Genomic DNA, 15,723 nt, shown 5'->3' on the forward strand with positions numbered 1-15,723 from the left:
GGGCATAGATGAGGTGGATGGTCACAGTTTCTTCCCCCAGGATAGGGGAGTACAAGACAGGAAGGCACAAGCTTATAGTTAGAGGAGAAAAATTTTATTAGAACCTGAGGGGCAAGTTTTTACATAGAAGAGTCAGAATCAGGTTTTATATCACTGGTATAGAGTATGTCATAAAATTCGTTGTTTTGCGGCAGCAATACATTGCAATATCTGCATAATAATACACAAGAAGTACATACAAAAAAAAGGAAATTAAATAAGTGGTGCAAAAAGAGCGGGAAAATATTGAGGTAGAGTTAATTGGGGTTCAATGGTTTCATTGTCCATTCAGAAATCTGATGGCTGGGGCAAGAAACTGCTCCTGAAATGTTGAGTGTGAACATCCTCCTTAATGGTAGCAATGAGAAGAGGGCCTGTCCTGGGTGATAGTTGTCCTTAATGATGGATAGCACCTTTTTAAAGCTTTGCCTTTTGAAGGTATCCTGGATGCTGGGGTTGCTAGTGACCATGCTGGCACTGGCAGAGTTTACAACTTCCTGCAGCTATTTATGCTCCTGGGTAGTGGCCCCTCCATACCAGACAGCGATACAACCAGTCAGAATGCGCTCCAGGGTACATCTGTAGAAGTTTGCAAATGTCTTTGGAGACATACTAATTCTCCTTGAACTCATCATGAAATATAGCAGCTGCTGGTACCCTTCTTTTGTAATTGCATTAATATGTTGGACCCAAGATAGATCCTCAGAGATGTGGACTTGAAACTTGGTATATGGAAAGAACTACCAGAAAAGCTATAAAGGAAGGTACATTTACAATATTTAAAACATATTTGGACAGGATAGAAAATGCTGAAAGGGATATGAGTCACATTTGGACAAATGGAACAAGTTAAAGGAGACATATTGGTCGACACGTTTAAGTTGGGCCAATGCTGTATAACCATGGGCCCCTAAGGTGAAAGCACAGGTAAATATGGTGATGCAGAAGGTATACAGGATACTTGCTTTCATTAGCCAAAGAAGAGAAGACCATGAAGTTCAAAGTAAAGTTTTATAAACTTTAGTTATGCCCACAGCTGCACAATTGTACATCGTTCTGCTCACTACAGTATAGAAATGATATGATTGCACCACAGGGGGTTCAAAGGAGGTTTACCAGGCCATTTAAGACAAAAACATTGGCAATACTCAGCAGGTCTAATGCAACTGTGGGAAGAGAAACAGAATCAATGTTTCAGGCGTCTGAAATGGATCAAGTTGTTGACGCATTGGACAGTTTCATGTTTTTACTGTCCAGGAACATCTTTCAGCTTTACTGCTGACTCTTCCCATAATTGTAGCTAACCTTGCGGAGCACTTCCAGCATTTTCGGTTTGTTTTCATTTTAGATTTTCAGTGTCTGCATTCTTTTTGTTGTTTTGATTGTCACCGGAATCTTGCCTGGAATCAAACGTTTCAGTTTTATGGAGAGATTAAATAGGCTAGGTTCCTTTTCCCTGGAGTAGAGGAGGCTGAGGGGCTGATCTGATGGATATGTACAGATAGGTTAGAGAGTAACAAAATATTTTTTTCCCATAATAGAGATATTTAAAACCAGAATGCATAAATTTAACATGAAACATCAGAAGAAAAGAGGGAATTTGAAGAAACAGTTTTCACCCAAATAGTAGTAGTTATCTTGGAAGCCCTGTCTGAGAAAGTGATGGAGACATCTGTATCTGAATGAGCACTCAAATCACCAAAAACTACAGAACAACTGCTGGTAAATTGGAGTCATAGTTATACAGATTGACAACAGTTCCTTCAGCCCAAGTTGTCGACCTATGTAGTCCTATTTGCCTGCATTTTGCCCATCGAGCTCTATACCAGAGGTTCCCAATGGTTTTTATACTAAGGACCCCTACCATTAACCAAGGGGTATGCTGACCCCAGTTTGGGAACCCCTATCCATGCTTCGTCCACAAACCTTTTAAACTTTGGAAATGTGCACACCTTTACCGTTTCTGCTGGCTGCTGGTTCCACATCACACATGCCACTATGGAAAAGGTGCAGCTCAAGTACCTATTAAATCTTTCCTCTCTCACTGCCAAATATTTAAGACTTCTCCCGTGGGTCCACACACAAGTCAACTACATTAATCTTTCAAGGGACTGATTCCCTCCCTAGTTAACATTTTGCTTTCAAAATATACTTGGAGAATCTTTTGTGAATCTCCTGTAACTTATCTGCCAAAGTTATCTCATGTTCCCTTTTGCACTTGTGATTTCACTCATAAATATACTTCTATATCCCTTATACTCTTCAAAAGATTCACTTGATCACATCTGCCCATGCCTGACATATGTCTCTTTTCTCCTCTTCGGAGCCCTTTCAGTATCCCTTGTTTATCCCTGTAAGCCCTTTACTTCCATGATTCTTCTAAACTACAGCGAGTACAGCACAGAGCCATCAAACGCGCTTCATACATTAACCACTCACATCACGCTTTTAAAAGCCTCTCACTTGCCATATGTCCTTACACTTGCAAATAGTGTTTCCCATTCAACCTTTGCAAGTTCCTGTATAATATCATCAAAATTAGCTCTGCTCCATTTCAGGACTTGTGGATCAGTCCTATCTTTTTCCATAACCCAGTTAGAGCAGATGGGTATTTGACAGTCAGCAGACACACAGTGAGTCAAAGGGCCTGTTTCTGTAGTGCTTGGCTGTATGGCCTACAATGGTTCCTCCAATATATTAATTTCTGATCAAAAGCAGCATTATGTTTGTTTACCAGGAAAATATTGCAGAGTAATCCTGTTGTCTGGAAGAAGTTTAGTAAGTGCACTTGGTGGTATCTTGTCTGCATCTTGTTACAATAATATGGCTTTTAATTTCTATTATATGTTTGTAATGTATTTGACAAGCTCTATCAATAAACATTCGAAGAAGGAGTCTGAGAGTCTGAGTGGGAGTGCCGAGAAAGAGATTTTTGAAATTTTCGTTATTTTTTTTCTCCAACGGCTTTCTGAGAGGCGGGACTGCGCAGGCGTGTGACGTCGGGCAGTGCAGCGCGGCAGATTTAAAAGGGCAGACATCCTGCTTCGGGTTTGATTCGAAGAAGGAGTCTGAGAGTCTGAGTGGGAGTGCCGAGAAAGACATTTTTGAAATTTTCATTTTTTTCTCTCCAACGGCGTTCTGAGAGGCGGGACTGCGCAGGCGTGTGATGTCGGGCAGTGCAGCGCGGCAGATTTAAAAGGAACAAAGCCTCATAGAGCGGGCAGCGTAGTTTGCGGGCGGTGGAGTGAGCCGGGCGCAGAGTGAAGACTTAAGGGCTTCGGCTCACCGGGCTTAGGCGGAAGTGGGCGAGGCGAGGAAGGTTTGACATTCATTTTCTGTTGCTATTTGAGGAGAGGGGCATTATGACTGTGAGGGCAGTTTGCTGTTCTCGGTGTCGGATATGGGTGGCCCTGGAGTCTCCAAGCCTCCCGGACGTCTACATCTGCGCCAAGTGCATCGAGATGCAGTTCCTAAGGGACCGCGTTACGGAACTGGAGCTGCAGCTCAATGACCTTCGTCTGGTCAGGGAGAGCGAGGAGGTGATAGAGAGGAGTGGAAGGCAGGTGGTCACGCCGGGGCCACGGGAGGCAGACAAGTGGGTCACGGTTAGGAGGGGGAAGGGGAAAAGTCAGGTGATGGGGAGTACCCCGGTGGCTGTGCCCCTTAACAACAGGTACTCCTGTTTGAGTACTGTTGGAGGGGCAGCTTACCCGGGGGAAGCGACAGTGGCCCTGCCTCCGGCACAGAGTCTGGCCCTGTAGCTCAGAAGGGTAGGGCAAGGAAGAGGAGGGCAGTTGTGATAGGGGACTCGATAGTAAAGGGGTCAGATAGGCGATTCTGTGGACGCAGTCCAGAGACCCGGATGGTAGTTTGCCTCCCTGGTGCCAGGGTCCGGGATATTTCTGATCGTGTCCAACATATCCTGAAGTGGGAGGGTGAGGAGCCAGAGGTCGTGGTACATATAGGTACCAATGACATAGGTAGGAAAAGGGATGAGGTCCTGAAAGGAGAATATAGGGAGCTAGGAAGGGAGTTGAGAAAAAGGACCGCAAAGGTAATAATCTCGGGATTACTGCCTGTGCCACGCGACAGTGAGAGTAGGAATGCGATGAGGTGGAGGATAAATGCGTGGCTGAGGGATTGGAGCAGGGGGCAGGGATTCAAGTTTTTGGATCATTGGGACCTCTTTTGGCGCAGGCGTGACCTGTACAAAAAGGACGGGTTACACTTGAATCCTAGGGGGACCAATATCCTGGCAGGGAGATTAGCGGGGGCTACTGAGGTGACTTTAAACTAGAATGGTTGGGGGGTGGAAATCAAATTAAAGAGGCTAGGCGTGAGGAGGTTAGTTCACAACAGAGGGATGGGAACCAGTGCAGAAAGACAGAGGGGTGTAAAGTGAGCGTAGAAGGAAAAAGTACAAAGGAGAAAAGTAAAAGTGGCAGGCCGACAAATCCAGGGCAAGCATTAAAAAGGGCCACTTTTCAACATAATTGTACAAGGGCTAAGAGAGTTGTAAAAGAGCGACTGAAGGCTTTACGTGTCAATGCAAGGAGCATTCGTAATAAGGTGGATGAATTGAAAGTGCAGATTGTTATTAATGATTATGATATAGTTGGGATCACAGAGACATGCCTCCAGGGTGACCAGGGATGGGAGCTCAACGTTCAGGGATATTCAATATTCAGGAGGGATAGACATGAAGGAAGGGGAGGTGGGGTGGCGTTTCTGGTTAAAAAAGAGATTAATGCAATAGAAAGGAAGGACATAAGCCGGGAAGATGTGGAATCGATATGGGTAGAGCTGCGTAACACTAAGGGGCAGAAGACGCTGGTGGGAGTTGTGTACAGGCCACCTAACAGTAGTAGTGAGGTCGGAGATGGTATTAAACAGGAAATTAGAAATGTGTGCAATAAAGGAACAGCAGTTATAATGGGTGACTTCAATCTACATGAAGACTGGGTGAACCAAATTGGTAAAGGTGCTGAGGAAGAGGATTTCTTGGAATGTATGCGGGATGGTTTTTTGAACCAACATGTTGAGGAACCAACTAGAGAGCAGGCTATTCTGGACTGGGTTTTGAGCAATGAGGAAGGGTTAATTAGCGATCTTGTCGTGAGAGGCCCCTTGGGTAAGAGTGACCATAATATGGTGGAATTCTTCATTAACATGGAGAGTGACATAGTTAATTCAGAAACAAAGGTTCTGAACTTAAAGAGGGGTAACTTTGAAGGTATGAGACGTGAATTAGCTAAGATAGACTGGCAAATGACACTTAAAGGATTGACGGTGGATATGCAATGGCAAGCATTTAAAGGTTGCATGGATGAACTACAACAATTGTTCATCCCAGTTTGGCAAAAGAATAAATCAAGGAAGGTAGTGCACCCGTGGCTGACAAGAGAAATTAGGGATAGTATCAATTCCAAAGAAGTAGCATACAAATTAGCCAGAGAAAGTGGCTCACCTGAGGACTGGGAGAAATTCAGAGTTCAGCAGAGGAGGACAAAGGGCTTAATTAGGAAGGGGAAAAAAGATTATGAGAGAAAACTGGCAGAGAACATAAAAACGGACTGTAAAAGCTTTTATAGATATGTAAAAAGGAAAAGACTGATAAAGACAAATGTAGGTCCCCTGCAGACAGAAACAGGTGAAGTGATTATGGGGAGCAAGGACATGGCAGACCAATTGAATAATTACTTTGGTTCTGTCTTCACTAAGGAGGACATAAATAATCTTCCAGAAATAGTAAGGGACAGAGGGTCCAGTGAGATGGAGGAACTGAGTGAAATACATGTTAGTAGGGAAGTGGTGTTAGGTAAATTGAAGGGATTGAAGGCAGATAAATCCCCAGGGCCAGATGGTCTGCATCCTAGAGTGCTTAAGGAGGTAGCCCAAGAAATAGTGGATGCATTAGTGATAATTTTTCAAAACTCGTTAGATTCTGGACTAGTTCCTGAGGATTGGAGGGTGGCTAATGTAACCCCACTTTTTAAAAAAGGAGGGAGAGAGAAACCGGGGAATTATAGGCCGGTTAGCCTAACGTCGGTGGTGGGGAAACTGCTGGAGTCAGTTATCAAGGATGTGATAACAGCACATTTGGAAAGCGGTGAAATGATCGGACAAAGTCAGCATGGATTTGTGAAAGGAAAATCATGTCTGACGAATCCCATAGAATTTTTTGAGGATGTAACTAGTAGAGTGGATAGGGGAGAACCAGTGGATGTGGTATATTTGGATTTTCAAAAGGCTTTTGACAAGGTCCCACACAGGAGATTAGTGTGCAAACTTAAAGCACACGGTATGGGGGGTAAGGTATTGGTGTGGGTGGAGAATTGGTTAGCAGACAGGAAGCAAAGAGTGGGAATAAACGGGACCTTTTCAGAATGGCAGGCGGTGACTAGTGGGGTACCGCAAGGCTCAGTGCTGGGACCCCAGTTGTTTACAATATATATTAACGACTTGGATGAGGGAATTAAATGCAGCATCTCCAAGTTTGCGGATGACACGAAGCTGGGTGGCAGTGTTAGCAGTGAGGAGGATGCTAAGAGGATGCAGGGTGACTTGGATAGGTTGGGTGAGTGGGCAAACTCATGGCAGATGCGATTTAATGTGGATAAATGTGAAGTTATCCACTTTGGTGGCAAAAATAGGAAAACAGATTATTATCTGAATGGTGGCCGATTAGGAAAAGGGGTGGTGCAACGAGACCTGGGTGTCATTATACACCAGTCATTGAAAGTGGGCATGCAGGTACAGCAGGCGGTGAAAAAGGCGAACGGTATGCTGGCATTTATAGCGAGAGGATTCGAGTACAGGAGCAGGGAGGTACTACTGCAGTTGTACAAGGCCTTGGTGAGACCACAGCTGGAGTATTGTGTGCAGTTTTGGTCCCCTAATCTGAGCAAAGACATCTTTGCCATAGAGGGAGTACAAAGAAGGTTCACCAGATTGATTTCTGGGATGGCAGGTCTTTCATATGAAGAAAGACTGGATGAACTGGGCTTGTACTCGTTGGAATTTAGAAGATTGAGGGGGGATCTGATTGAAACGTATAAGATCCTAAAGGGATTGGACAGGCTAGATACGGGAAGATTGTTCCCGATGTTGGGGAGGTCCAGAACGAGGGGTCACAGTTTGAGGATAGAGGGGAAGCCTTTTAGGACCGAGATTAGGAAAAACTTCTTCACACAGAGAGTGGTGAATCTGTGGAATTCTCTGCCACAGGAAACTGTTGAGGCCAGTTCATTGGCTATGTTTAAGAGGGAGTTAGATATGGCCCTTGTGGCTATGGGGGTCAGGGGGTATGGAGGGAAGGCTGGGGCGGGGTTCTGAGTTGGATGATCAGCCATGATCATAATAAATGGCGGTGCAGGCTCGAAGGGCCGAATGGCCTACTCCTGCACCTATTTTCTATGTTTCTATGTTTCTATTACATGTTATTCCAGTGATAATGACAGTACAATGTGAGATTTTATTCACTTTAATTTGAGGTATTTCACTGGTATTATTTTTTTATAGGCATCTGTTAATCTCATGAGACCATGGATTTGTGCCTTGGAAGGTTTCCAGGACGCAGGCCTGGGCAAGGTTGCATGGAAGACCAGCAGTTGCCCATGCTGCAAGTCTCCCCTCTCCACGACACCAATGTTGTCCAAGAGAAGGGCATTAGGGCAGAGCAATGTGTGGTTAAGTGCCTTGCTCAAGGACACACACGCTGCCTCAGCCAAGGCTAGAACTAGCAACCTTCAAATCACTAGATGCACACCTTAACCATTTGGCCACGCGCCACCACACTGGTATTAAGTGTCAAACTAATTAATCATATTTTCACGTCTCCAGGTATCGGTGTGGACGACATGTTTGTTATGCTTTCAGGCTGGCAAACGACAAAAGTCAAAGATAAAGTTGAAAAACGTTTGGCAGACACGTATGCTGAAGCAGCTGTTTCCATCACAATCACCACATTGACTGATGTTTTAGCCTTTTATATTGGCATCCTGACACCTTTTCGATCTGTGCAATCATTTTGTGTTTACACTGGTACAACGGTTCTGTTCTGCTTTATTTATAACATTACATTTTTTGGAGCTGTTCTTGCACTGAATGGGAGAAGGGAAGCCAGTAACAGGCACTGGCTGACATTCAGAAAGGCTGACAAAGATCCTAAACCAGGAGAATCTACACTGAGCACCATGTGTTGTGTAGGTGGGGCTTATGATCCGAAAACAGGTGCCGAATCAGAACATCCAGTCCACTACTTCTTTAAGGAATATTACGGTCCATTCCTCACCAATGTATGGACCAAGGCAGCTGTGGTTCTCCTGTATTTAGGATATTTAGCTGGCAGTATTTATGGCTGTTTACAGATCAAGGAGGGAATTGATCTCAGAAATCTGGCCTTTGATGATTCATATGTGATACCGTTTTATGATGCGGAAAGAGATTTTTTCTCAGAGTATGGACCACGAATCATGGTCACTGTCACTGAGTCTGTAGATTACTGGAATTCCACTGTGCGGAGTGATATTGAAACCTGTATGGAGAGATTTGAAAACCTCTCATATGTAGATCGTGAACTGTCAGAGTCCTGGCTTCGTAGCTACGTTAGTGTATATGGAAATAACAGTATAGATATAGACAAGCAAGATACGTTCATGAGAAACTTAACAAAATTCCTTCAGTTCGTCCCTGCATTCAAACAAGATATTGACATTTCAGAAAATGAACAGAACATTAATGCTTCACGTTTTTTCATTCAAACCATGAATGTCAATAGTTCAGTTGCTGAAAAAAACATACTGACTGAATTAAGAGATCTGGTAAAGAAATGTAGAATTCCCCTGCTGGTATATCACCCTGCATTTATCTATTTTGATCAATATCTTGTTATAGTATCCAACACAATACAGAATGTAGTTGTGGCTGCCCTGGCTATGCTTCTTATCGCCTTATTGTTAATACCTAATCCAGTCTGCTCTCTCTGGGTCACATTTGCAACAGCGTCAGTTTTAGTGGGTGTAACTGGGTTGATGGCTCTTTGGGGTGTCAATTTAGATTCCATATCAATGATTAATCTGGTCATCTGCATCGGCTTTTCAGTGGATTTTTCAGCTCACATTTCCTATGCATTTGTTTCAAGTGGCAAAGGCAGTTACAATGAAAGAGCTATCGATGCACTGTATGCTCTTGGGTATCCCATTATCCAGGGAGCAGTTTCAACCATACTGGGTGTGGTTGTGCTGGCTGCTGCAGAAAGTTACATCTTCAGGACATTTTTCAAAATCATGTTTCTTGTCATATCTTTTGGGGCAGTTCATGGTCTTGTATTCCTGCCTGTGTTTCTGACTTTCTGTGGACACAATAGAAAGTCAAACAGTGTAATAGTAGACAAGGAAGCAAATCAGCAGGAAAACTTTTCACCAAACAAACGTCAGGCACATTTTGGAAGAACAGACAATGTGGTAAATTGTCAGAAAAACAACATGTATTACAACAAAGCATATGAAAGTCCAAAACCTGGCAACTTTAATCCATATGGCAAACGTGTGGAAATGCCTGATCCAGATTGTCCATAATACTGTGGATACACAAAGGGATGGCAGCTGCTGGATTCTGGAACAACAAACAGTCTGCCTTTCACCTCTCACCTGATGGTTCCCATTATTACCTTCCTTATATCAGACTCCACCATTGGTAGCCTTTGTATTCCTGCTTATCATCCTCTAGGATCTGTGTCCAACTTCACCCTCCCCACCCTCCTCCTGGCTCAATCTCCCTCCTTTTCTTTGTCTTGTTCCATCTATCATGTCTCCGAGCTCCACCCCTCCCTCTCCCCTACCTCATTAGATCTGTTTGTCATCCTCTTCCTCCCTCAGTTCACCAATCACTTCCGGCCTCCGTGTCAATGTAAAATAATGTAAAATAATGACAGTCTTTCAAAAAAATGTGGTTATTAATTTTTTGCAATTATTTTCATTTTTATTTGTATTTAATCATCACTAAATCGTTTGTTTACTGAAGAGTATACTGAAATATTTTTGGATATAATTCATTCAATGCATTGAGTACTTATATAATGTATTACCATTTTAGTTTACAATCTTTGTAATATGTTCATAAGTTAAAATTTATGATATTCACCGGTGTTGTGCAGTGTGAAGTTTTTTTGTCTACGTTTAATTCAGTTTTATGGTATCATCTCATAACATGAACCCATGCAACAGTTGTGAAGTGGGCGATTGTATTGTATTAAAGATTGTCCAAAATCATCCACCCCTGAGGACCACTTTTTTCTCTTGTTCATTACTTACCAATAAGCTCACATCTGCAACTCGACTGACTAAAAGTTCTTCAATATTTCAGTCACAAACAAGAGAAAATCTGTAGATTCTGGAAATCCAAGTAACACACACAAAATGCTGGAGGAACTCAGCAGGCCAGGCAGGAGATATGGAAAAGAGCACAGTCGATGTTTTGGGCCGAGACCCTTCAGCAGGCTTTGCTTCAGTGTTGTGTTTTCAAAAATTGTTTCTGGTATATATAAAAAATATATAAAAAAGCTTGGCCTGTGTTGAAACTGGAGCACCCTGAGGAAACACACACATTTCACCGGGAGGACTTACAAACTCCTTACAGGCGGGTGTTGGAACTGAACTCTGAACTCCAATGCCCTGAACTGTAAAAGTGTCACACTAAATATTTTAGATATCTGGGTTGAAGGGAGCTATTAAGTTTGCAACAATTTCATCAAATGGGAATTTTCCCATTCACCGATTACCCCATTGAGTTATACACTATTGTCACTTATTGTCTTTAAAATCTTCTTTTACTTCTGCAGCCTAGAATTTCTAGATACCCTGTGCTCAAGAGCATTGCAGTGTAGAGGGGTTCGAAAATGTTCCTGAGCAGAAGATCACTTTCAATTTTATAACCCTGTGATAAACAGAATTATTACTCTAAATGTATTTCCCTCATTTGTTTTCACTAAGTTAATTTATGAAATAGACTTAGAAATAAAATTGCATCAAATTTTCTTCAATTTAGCAACTTTTATTTTTAAAACTGGGTTTCTGTAGTTTCTCCAGTCAGTGGATGAGGTGGGAAAGAGCTTTCTTGATTCTCTTACAGTTGGGAGACCATCCAGTTGGACAGCTAAGAAGTCTTCTCCCTTGCTGCTTACTCCCTGAATATTTGGGTAAATACATGAACCACCCAGAGCAAACTATCATGCAACCTCCCGCAAAACAGTGGAGGAAGCATAGCATATCGTTACTGAAGGAACATTGGGGATAGAAATGCTGAAACAATGATTTTCATGGTATTTGAGCCCATTGAATCCTCCACATGGTGTGTCCATCTTCATTTAGATGATGTGGCATCATGCCCACTGGTGTCACCATGACAACTGGATCTTCCCCTCCCATTACAAATTCCTCTGCAGGTCAAGTAAGATGTCTCGAATCCAGGCACCAGGTAGGCCAGTCAGCTCTATCCCTGTGACAGAGAACTTTATCTATCCCCCTGACTATACTATCCCCCAATTACCACTACATTTCTTTTCTCTTCCCCCTCTCGAATGGCTCCCTGAACCTTAGTGCCACAGTTAGGTTGCTCAGCCTTCCTACAGCCCCCACTCTCATCCACAAAGGGAGCAAGAATCTCAGATCTGTTGGACAAGGGCAAGGGCTGAGGCCCCTCCAGCAATTTCTCTTGGATCCCACTACCTGCCTCACTTGCAGTCACACCCTTTTGTCCCTGACCACAGACCGAATTTGAGGCAGCTCATCTAATGGGTGTGCCTACCTCCTGAAAAAGTGTCCAGGTAACTCTACCTCTCCCTGATGTGCCGCAGTGTTTGAAGCTCAGATTCCAGGTCATCAGCTTTGAGCCTGAGTTCCTCGAGCAGCCAATGCTTGCTGCAGATGTGGTCACCAGGAACCACAATGGGGTTCTCCAGCTCTCACATCATGCAGCTACAGAGCATCACCTGATCAGAAACAGAGCGTCACCTAAAACACTAAATCTTTAGTATAGAGGTCAGTCATAGATTGTTATTGTGAAAGCATGTTTATTTGATTATGGTTTGTGAAAGAGAAAGTGAATGTTTTGCACATTTAGCAAATTTGCCCCCATTCTCCTACACCTCAGGAAATAAAATCCTAACCTGCTCAACTTTTCTCTATAACTCAGGTCCTCAAGCCCTGGCATCATCCTTGTAAAATTTTTCTGTAGTTTTTTAAATCTTTCTGGTAGGTAGAGACTTCAATTGGAATGAGACTGTCCCATGCACTATTACTCTTTTCCTCTCAGTTTTTCTGACCCTGTGCAAGTTCAAGTCATGAACAAAGAGAGAAGTAGTTTGGATATTGTGGTCAGCAGAGTGAGAATTGAGGCTTTCCATTGACAATCAAAGAGCTGTTAGCCAATAATTCTTCCAACAGAGACCCTGAAACAACTCACTTATTACAATGTCAAAGGAGACCATTCGGCCCATTGCTTCCCAATGGAGTTATCCTATTAGTCCCACGACCCCTTTGGTAGCTCTGTAATACATTGTCACACACATCTTGGTATTGATTTTTTTGCCATTTACCTAGACTCCGGATAATCTTCAATAGCCAACTAACTTATTTACTCGATTTGGGGATGGGGAAGGAATCCAGAACATCTGGGAAAATAGGGAGAATTTGCAACTTCATGATGAAGTGAGATCAGGATCTAACCTGGAACCCGGGAGCAACGGGGCAACAGTGTCAACCTATTGTGCCACCATGCTACCCTGAGGAAACCAGCATGGTTTGTCTCAAGTTCCCTGTTTGATGGCAAACTCTGTCACCCTGGGCAACACTCCACCTGTCCCACCACCCATACACACACACACATGCAGGCGGGCACACACAATCACTCACACACTCACATTCAAGCCCTCCGAATGAGGCAGTATCCCTCTCTGATTGGGGAATTTCTGATTGCAACTAAACTGCAGGTGACGACTGCAGGAGAAGGAACAGAGGGAGATGGACAAGAGTAAAGGAGTAAAGGAAAGAAAAGAAAGCAAGAGGAGGAGAGGGAAAGGGATTGAGTGTGAATGAAGATGAGGGAGGGAGAGAGGATGTAGCATGGGAGTGAGGATGGAAGGATGGAGGGCAGAGGAAAGAGAAAGGAAAGAAGAATCGGTTAAGAACAGTCTTATCTAAACAGGATCTTCCTTCCCCTTCCTCCATCACCCAATTTAAATGATAAATGGGCTGCTCCTCAGGTATCATAATGGGTGCCCATTTCTAAATAACGTTCCTAATCTGTGCCCCTTGTTATTCAATGATCAAACTCAGTCTGGGTCCTGAGTTGAATAACTCCTTGCTACTGTTTGTCCTGGGGATGGACAAGTACTCTCACTGAATCAGTACAAGCCCCAGCCATGATAACAGTCTCAGCCATGACACCAAATCCTACTCACTGATTGGTCAGAAGTGTTCACAAATCCTATTCCAGATGTTCCAGAATATTCTGTATAAAACAACGGATTTCAATAGGATAGTTACAGTGCCTGTAAAAATTTTTCACCCCCCCCCCGACAGTCTTCATGTTTTATTGTTTTACAACATTGAATCACAATGAATTTAATTTGGCTTTTTTGACACTGATCAACAGCAAAAAGACTCCATGTCAAAGTGAAAATAGATATGGATAACTCTACTGTCAGAAAAAGATATCAAAATATTATATGGTCAGAACTTTGCCTCTATATGGGTGGTTTGGACAAAATATTGCCGAACATTAGTGATGAACATGATATTACTATTCAACAACCATGGAAGGATGACGAATATTTAAGAGACTCTTAGATAAAGTACATAGATGAAAGAAAAAATGACTACGTGGGAGGGAAGGGCTAGATTAACCTTGGAGTAGGTTACAAGGTTGATTTCAACATTGTAGGCCAAAGTGCCTATACGGCACTGCTCGACATTCTAACAGTCAGAAATTCAGGTGAAAGTTCTATATTAGGTCTTAAAGATGTCCATGTTAGGAATAGGAATTTGGGAAAACTTTGTCTTCAATTCAATTCAAGTTTAATTGTCTTTCAACCATACATGAATCCTTATGAATACAGCCAAACAAGACAGCATTTCTTCAGGGACAAGTGTGCAAAACATTGTACCAACAGTCACACAGAGTACAAAATACACATAGCACGTACAAGACAGTAAGCATATAAAGCCATCAGTAAAATACAGACACACAATAAAAAAGTCCAAACTGGAGCCACAATAGAGCTTGTCTTCTGCTGCACAAACACTGGGGGGAAGAAACAACTCCAGCCTGATGCTGTGCCACACTGCCTACTGTGGAGCCTAATCTGCAGGCGGTTGTAAACAGGCGACACTGCTGCTTGAGGCTATGCATTACACATCTGGACACTGCAATTTTTCAACATTCTTTACAAAACTGCTCAAGCTCTGTCACAGTGCATGGGGATCGTGAGTGAACAACCCTTTTCAAGTCCAGCCGCGAATTCTCACCACTCTCCAGAAACTCTCCAGCTCCAGTAGGCAGGATCTGAGTTTGGACAGAGTGGCTGCCAGTTCTCGACATGTTCAATACTTGTGAAGGATTGTCACATCCTATCGACTCCCAAGTGGTATAACGGCAACCACGGAGTGTGCTGAGGATTCCTGGTATAATGCTCCTTTTCAGAATGCAGTAAGGTAGCCTATATCATCTTGCTCCTTACTGGAAGAGCCCTTGCCTGGGTCACTGCACTCTGGGACAAGGATTCACCCATCTGTGCCAGTGCAGACCTCTTTTCAGAGACTTTGAGGAGAGTGTTCTATACCCCACCAGAGGATATGGGCCTGTGGCTCATTAACTTGTGCCAGAGTAATCGATCTGTACAGACTATTCTATAGAGTTTCAGAGGGTGGTTGGAATGTGGAAGAGCGAACTGCTCCATTCCATGAGGGACTGAGTGATGAGCTAAAGAATGCCCTTCCGGCCTGAGACCCAATGGAACATCTAGAGAGTCTTATGAACCTGGTGGTTTGAGTCGATAACTGATTAATGGAAAGGAGAAGGGATAGACGAAAGGAATTATTTTGAAGAGACTTTCCCCATGACTATATTCTCCAGGCCAGGATTCCTCCTTGACCACCGCCAATCCAAGCCTCCAAGGAGTCACTGCAAATAGGCTGGATCGGGCTCTTTCAAGCTGAAGGAGGGAGAGGTGCTGCATTTACTGTGGAGAGGCCAGACATTATTGGACATTTTGTCTCAAGCTGCCAGGAAACTCCCAGAACCATCCAGTGTAGGGAAAGCTGTGACAGTTCCTAGCTGTGGAGATCAAAAACATTCCCTGGAAGCCTTTCAGAAACAGGAAAAAATCTACAGATGCTGGAAATCTAAGCAACATACCCAGAATGCTGGGAGAGGTCAGCAGGCCAGGCAGCATCTATGGAAAAGAGTACAGTCGAAATTTCAGTTCTGCCGAAGGGTCTCAGCCCAAAATGTCGACTGTACTCTTTTGCATAGATGCTGCCTGTCCAGCTGAGTTCCCCCGTCATTTTGGCTGTGTTCCCTAGAAGCCTTTATTGACTCCAGTGCAGCAGCAAACTTCTTGGACCTCGGGCTGGACAAAAGATTGAAAGTCCCTTTTCCATCTCAACAAGAGACTCGTTGCCATGG

At 43.5% G+C, this 15,723-nt stretch overlaps 1 protein-coding gene across 1 annotated transcript in view; it reads left to right on the plus strand.

The window, feature by feature from the left end:
* Nucleotides 1–10,256, plus strand: part of LOC134344456 (patched domain-containing protein 3-like) — a 38,977-nt gene extending 28,721 nt beyond the window's left edge. Inside the window, exon 4 of the mRNA XM_063044275.1 lies at nucleotides 7,882–10,256. Coding sequence (XP_062900345.1) covers nucleotides 7,882–9,617 — 1,736 coding nt within the window. The 3' untranslated portion in view covers nucleotides 9,618–10,256. The remainder of the gene's footprint in view (nucleotides 1–7,881) is intronic.
* Nucleotides 10,257–15,723: the final 5,467 nt, after the last annotated feature.

The sequence above is a fragment of the Mobula hypostoma genome, chromosome 3 (genome assembly GCF_963921235.1).
Source record: "Mobula hypostoma chromosome 3, sMobHyp1.1, whole genome shotgun sequence".
NCBI classification, from domain to species: domain Eukaryota; kingdom Metazoa; phylum Chordata; class Chondrichthyes; order Myliobatiformes; family Myliobatidae; genus Mobula; species Mobula hypostoma.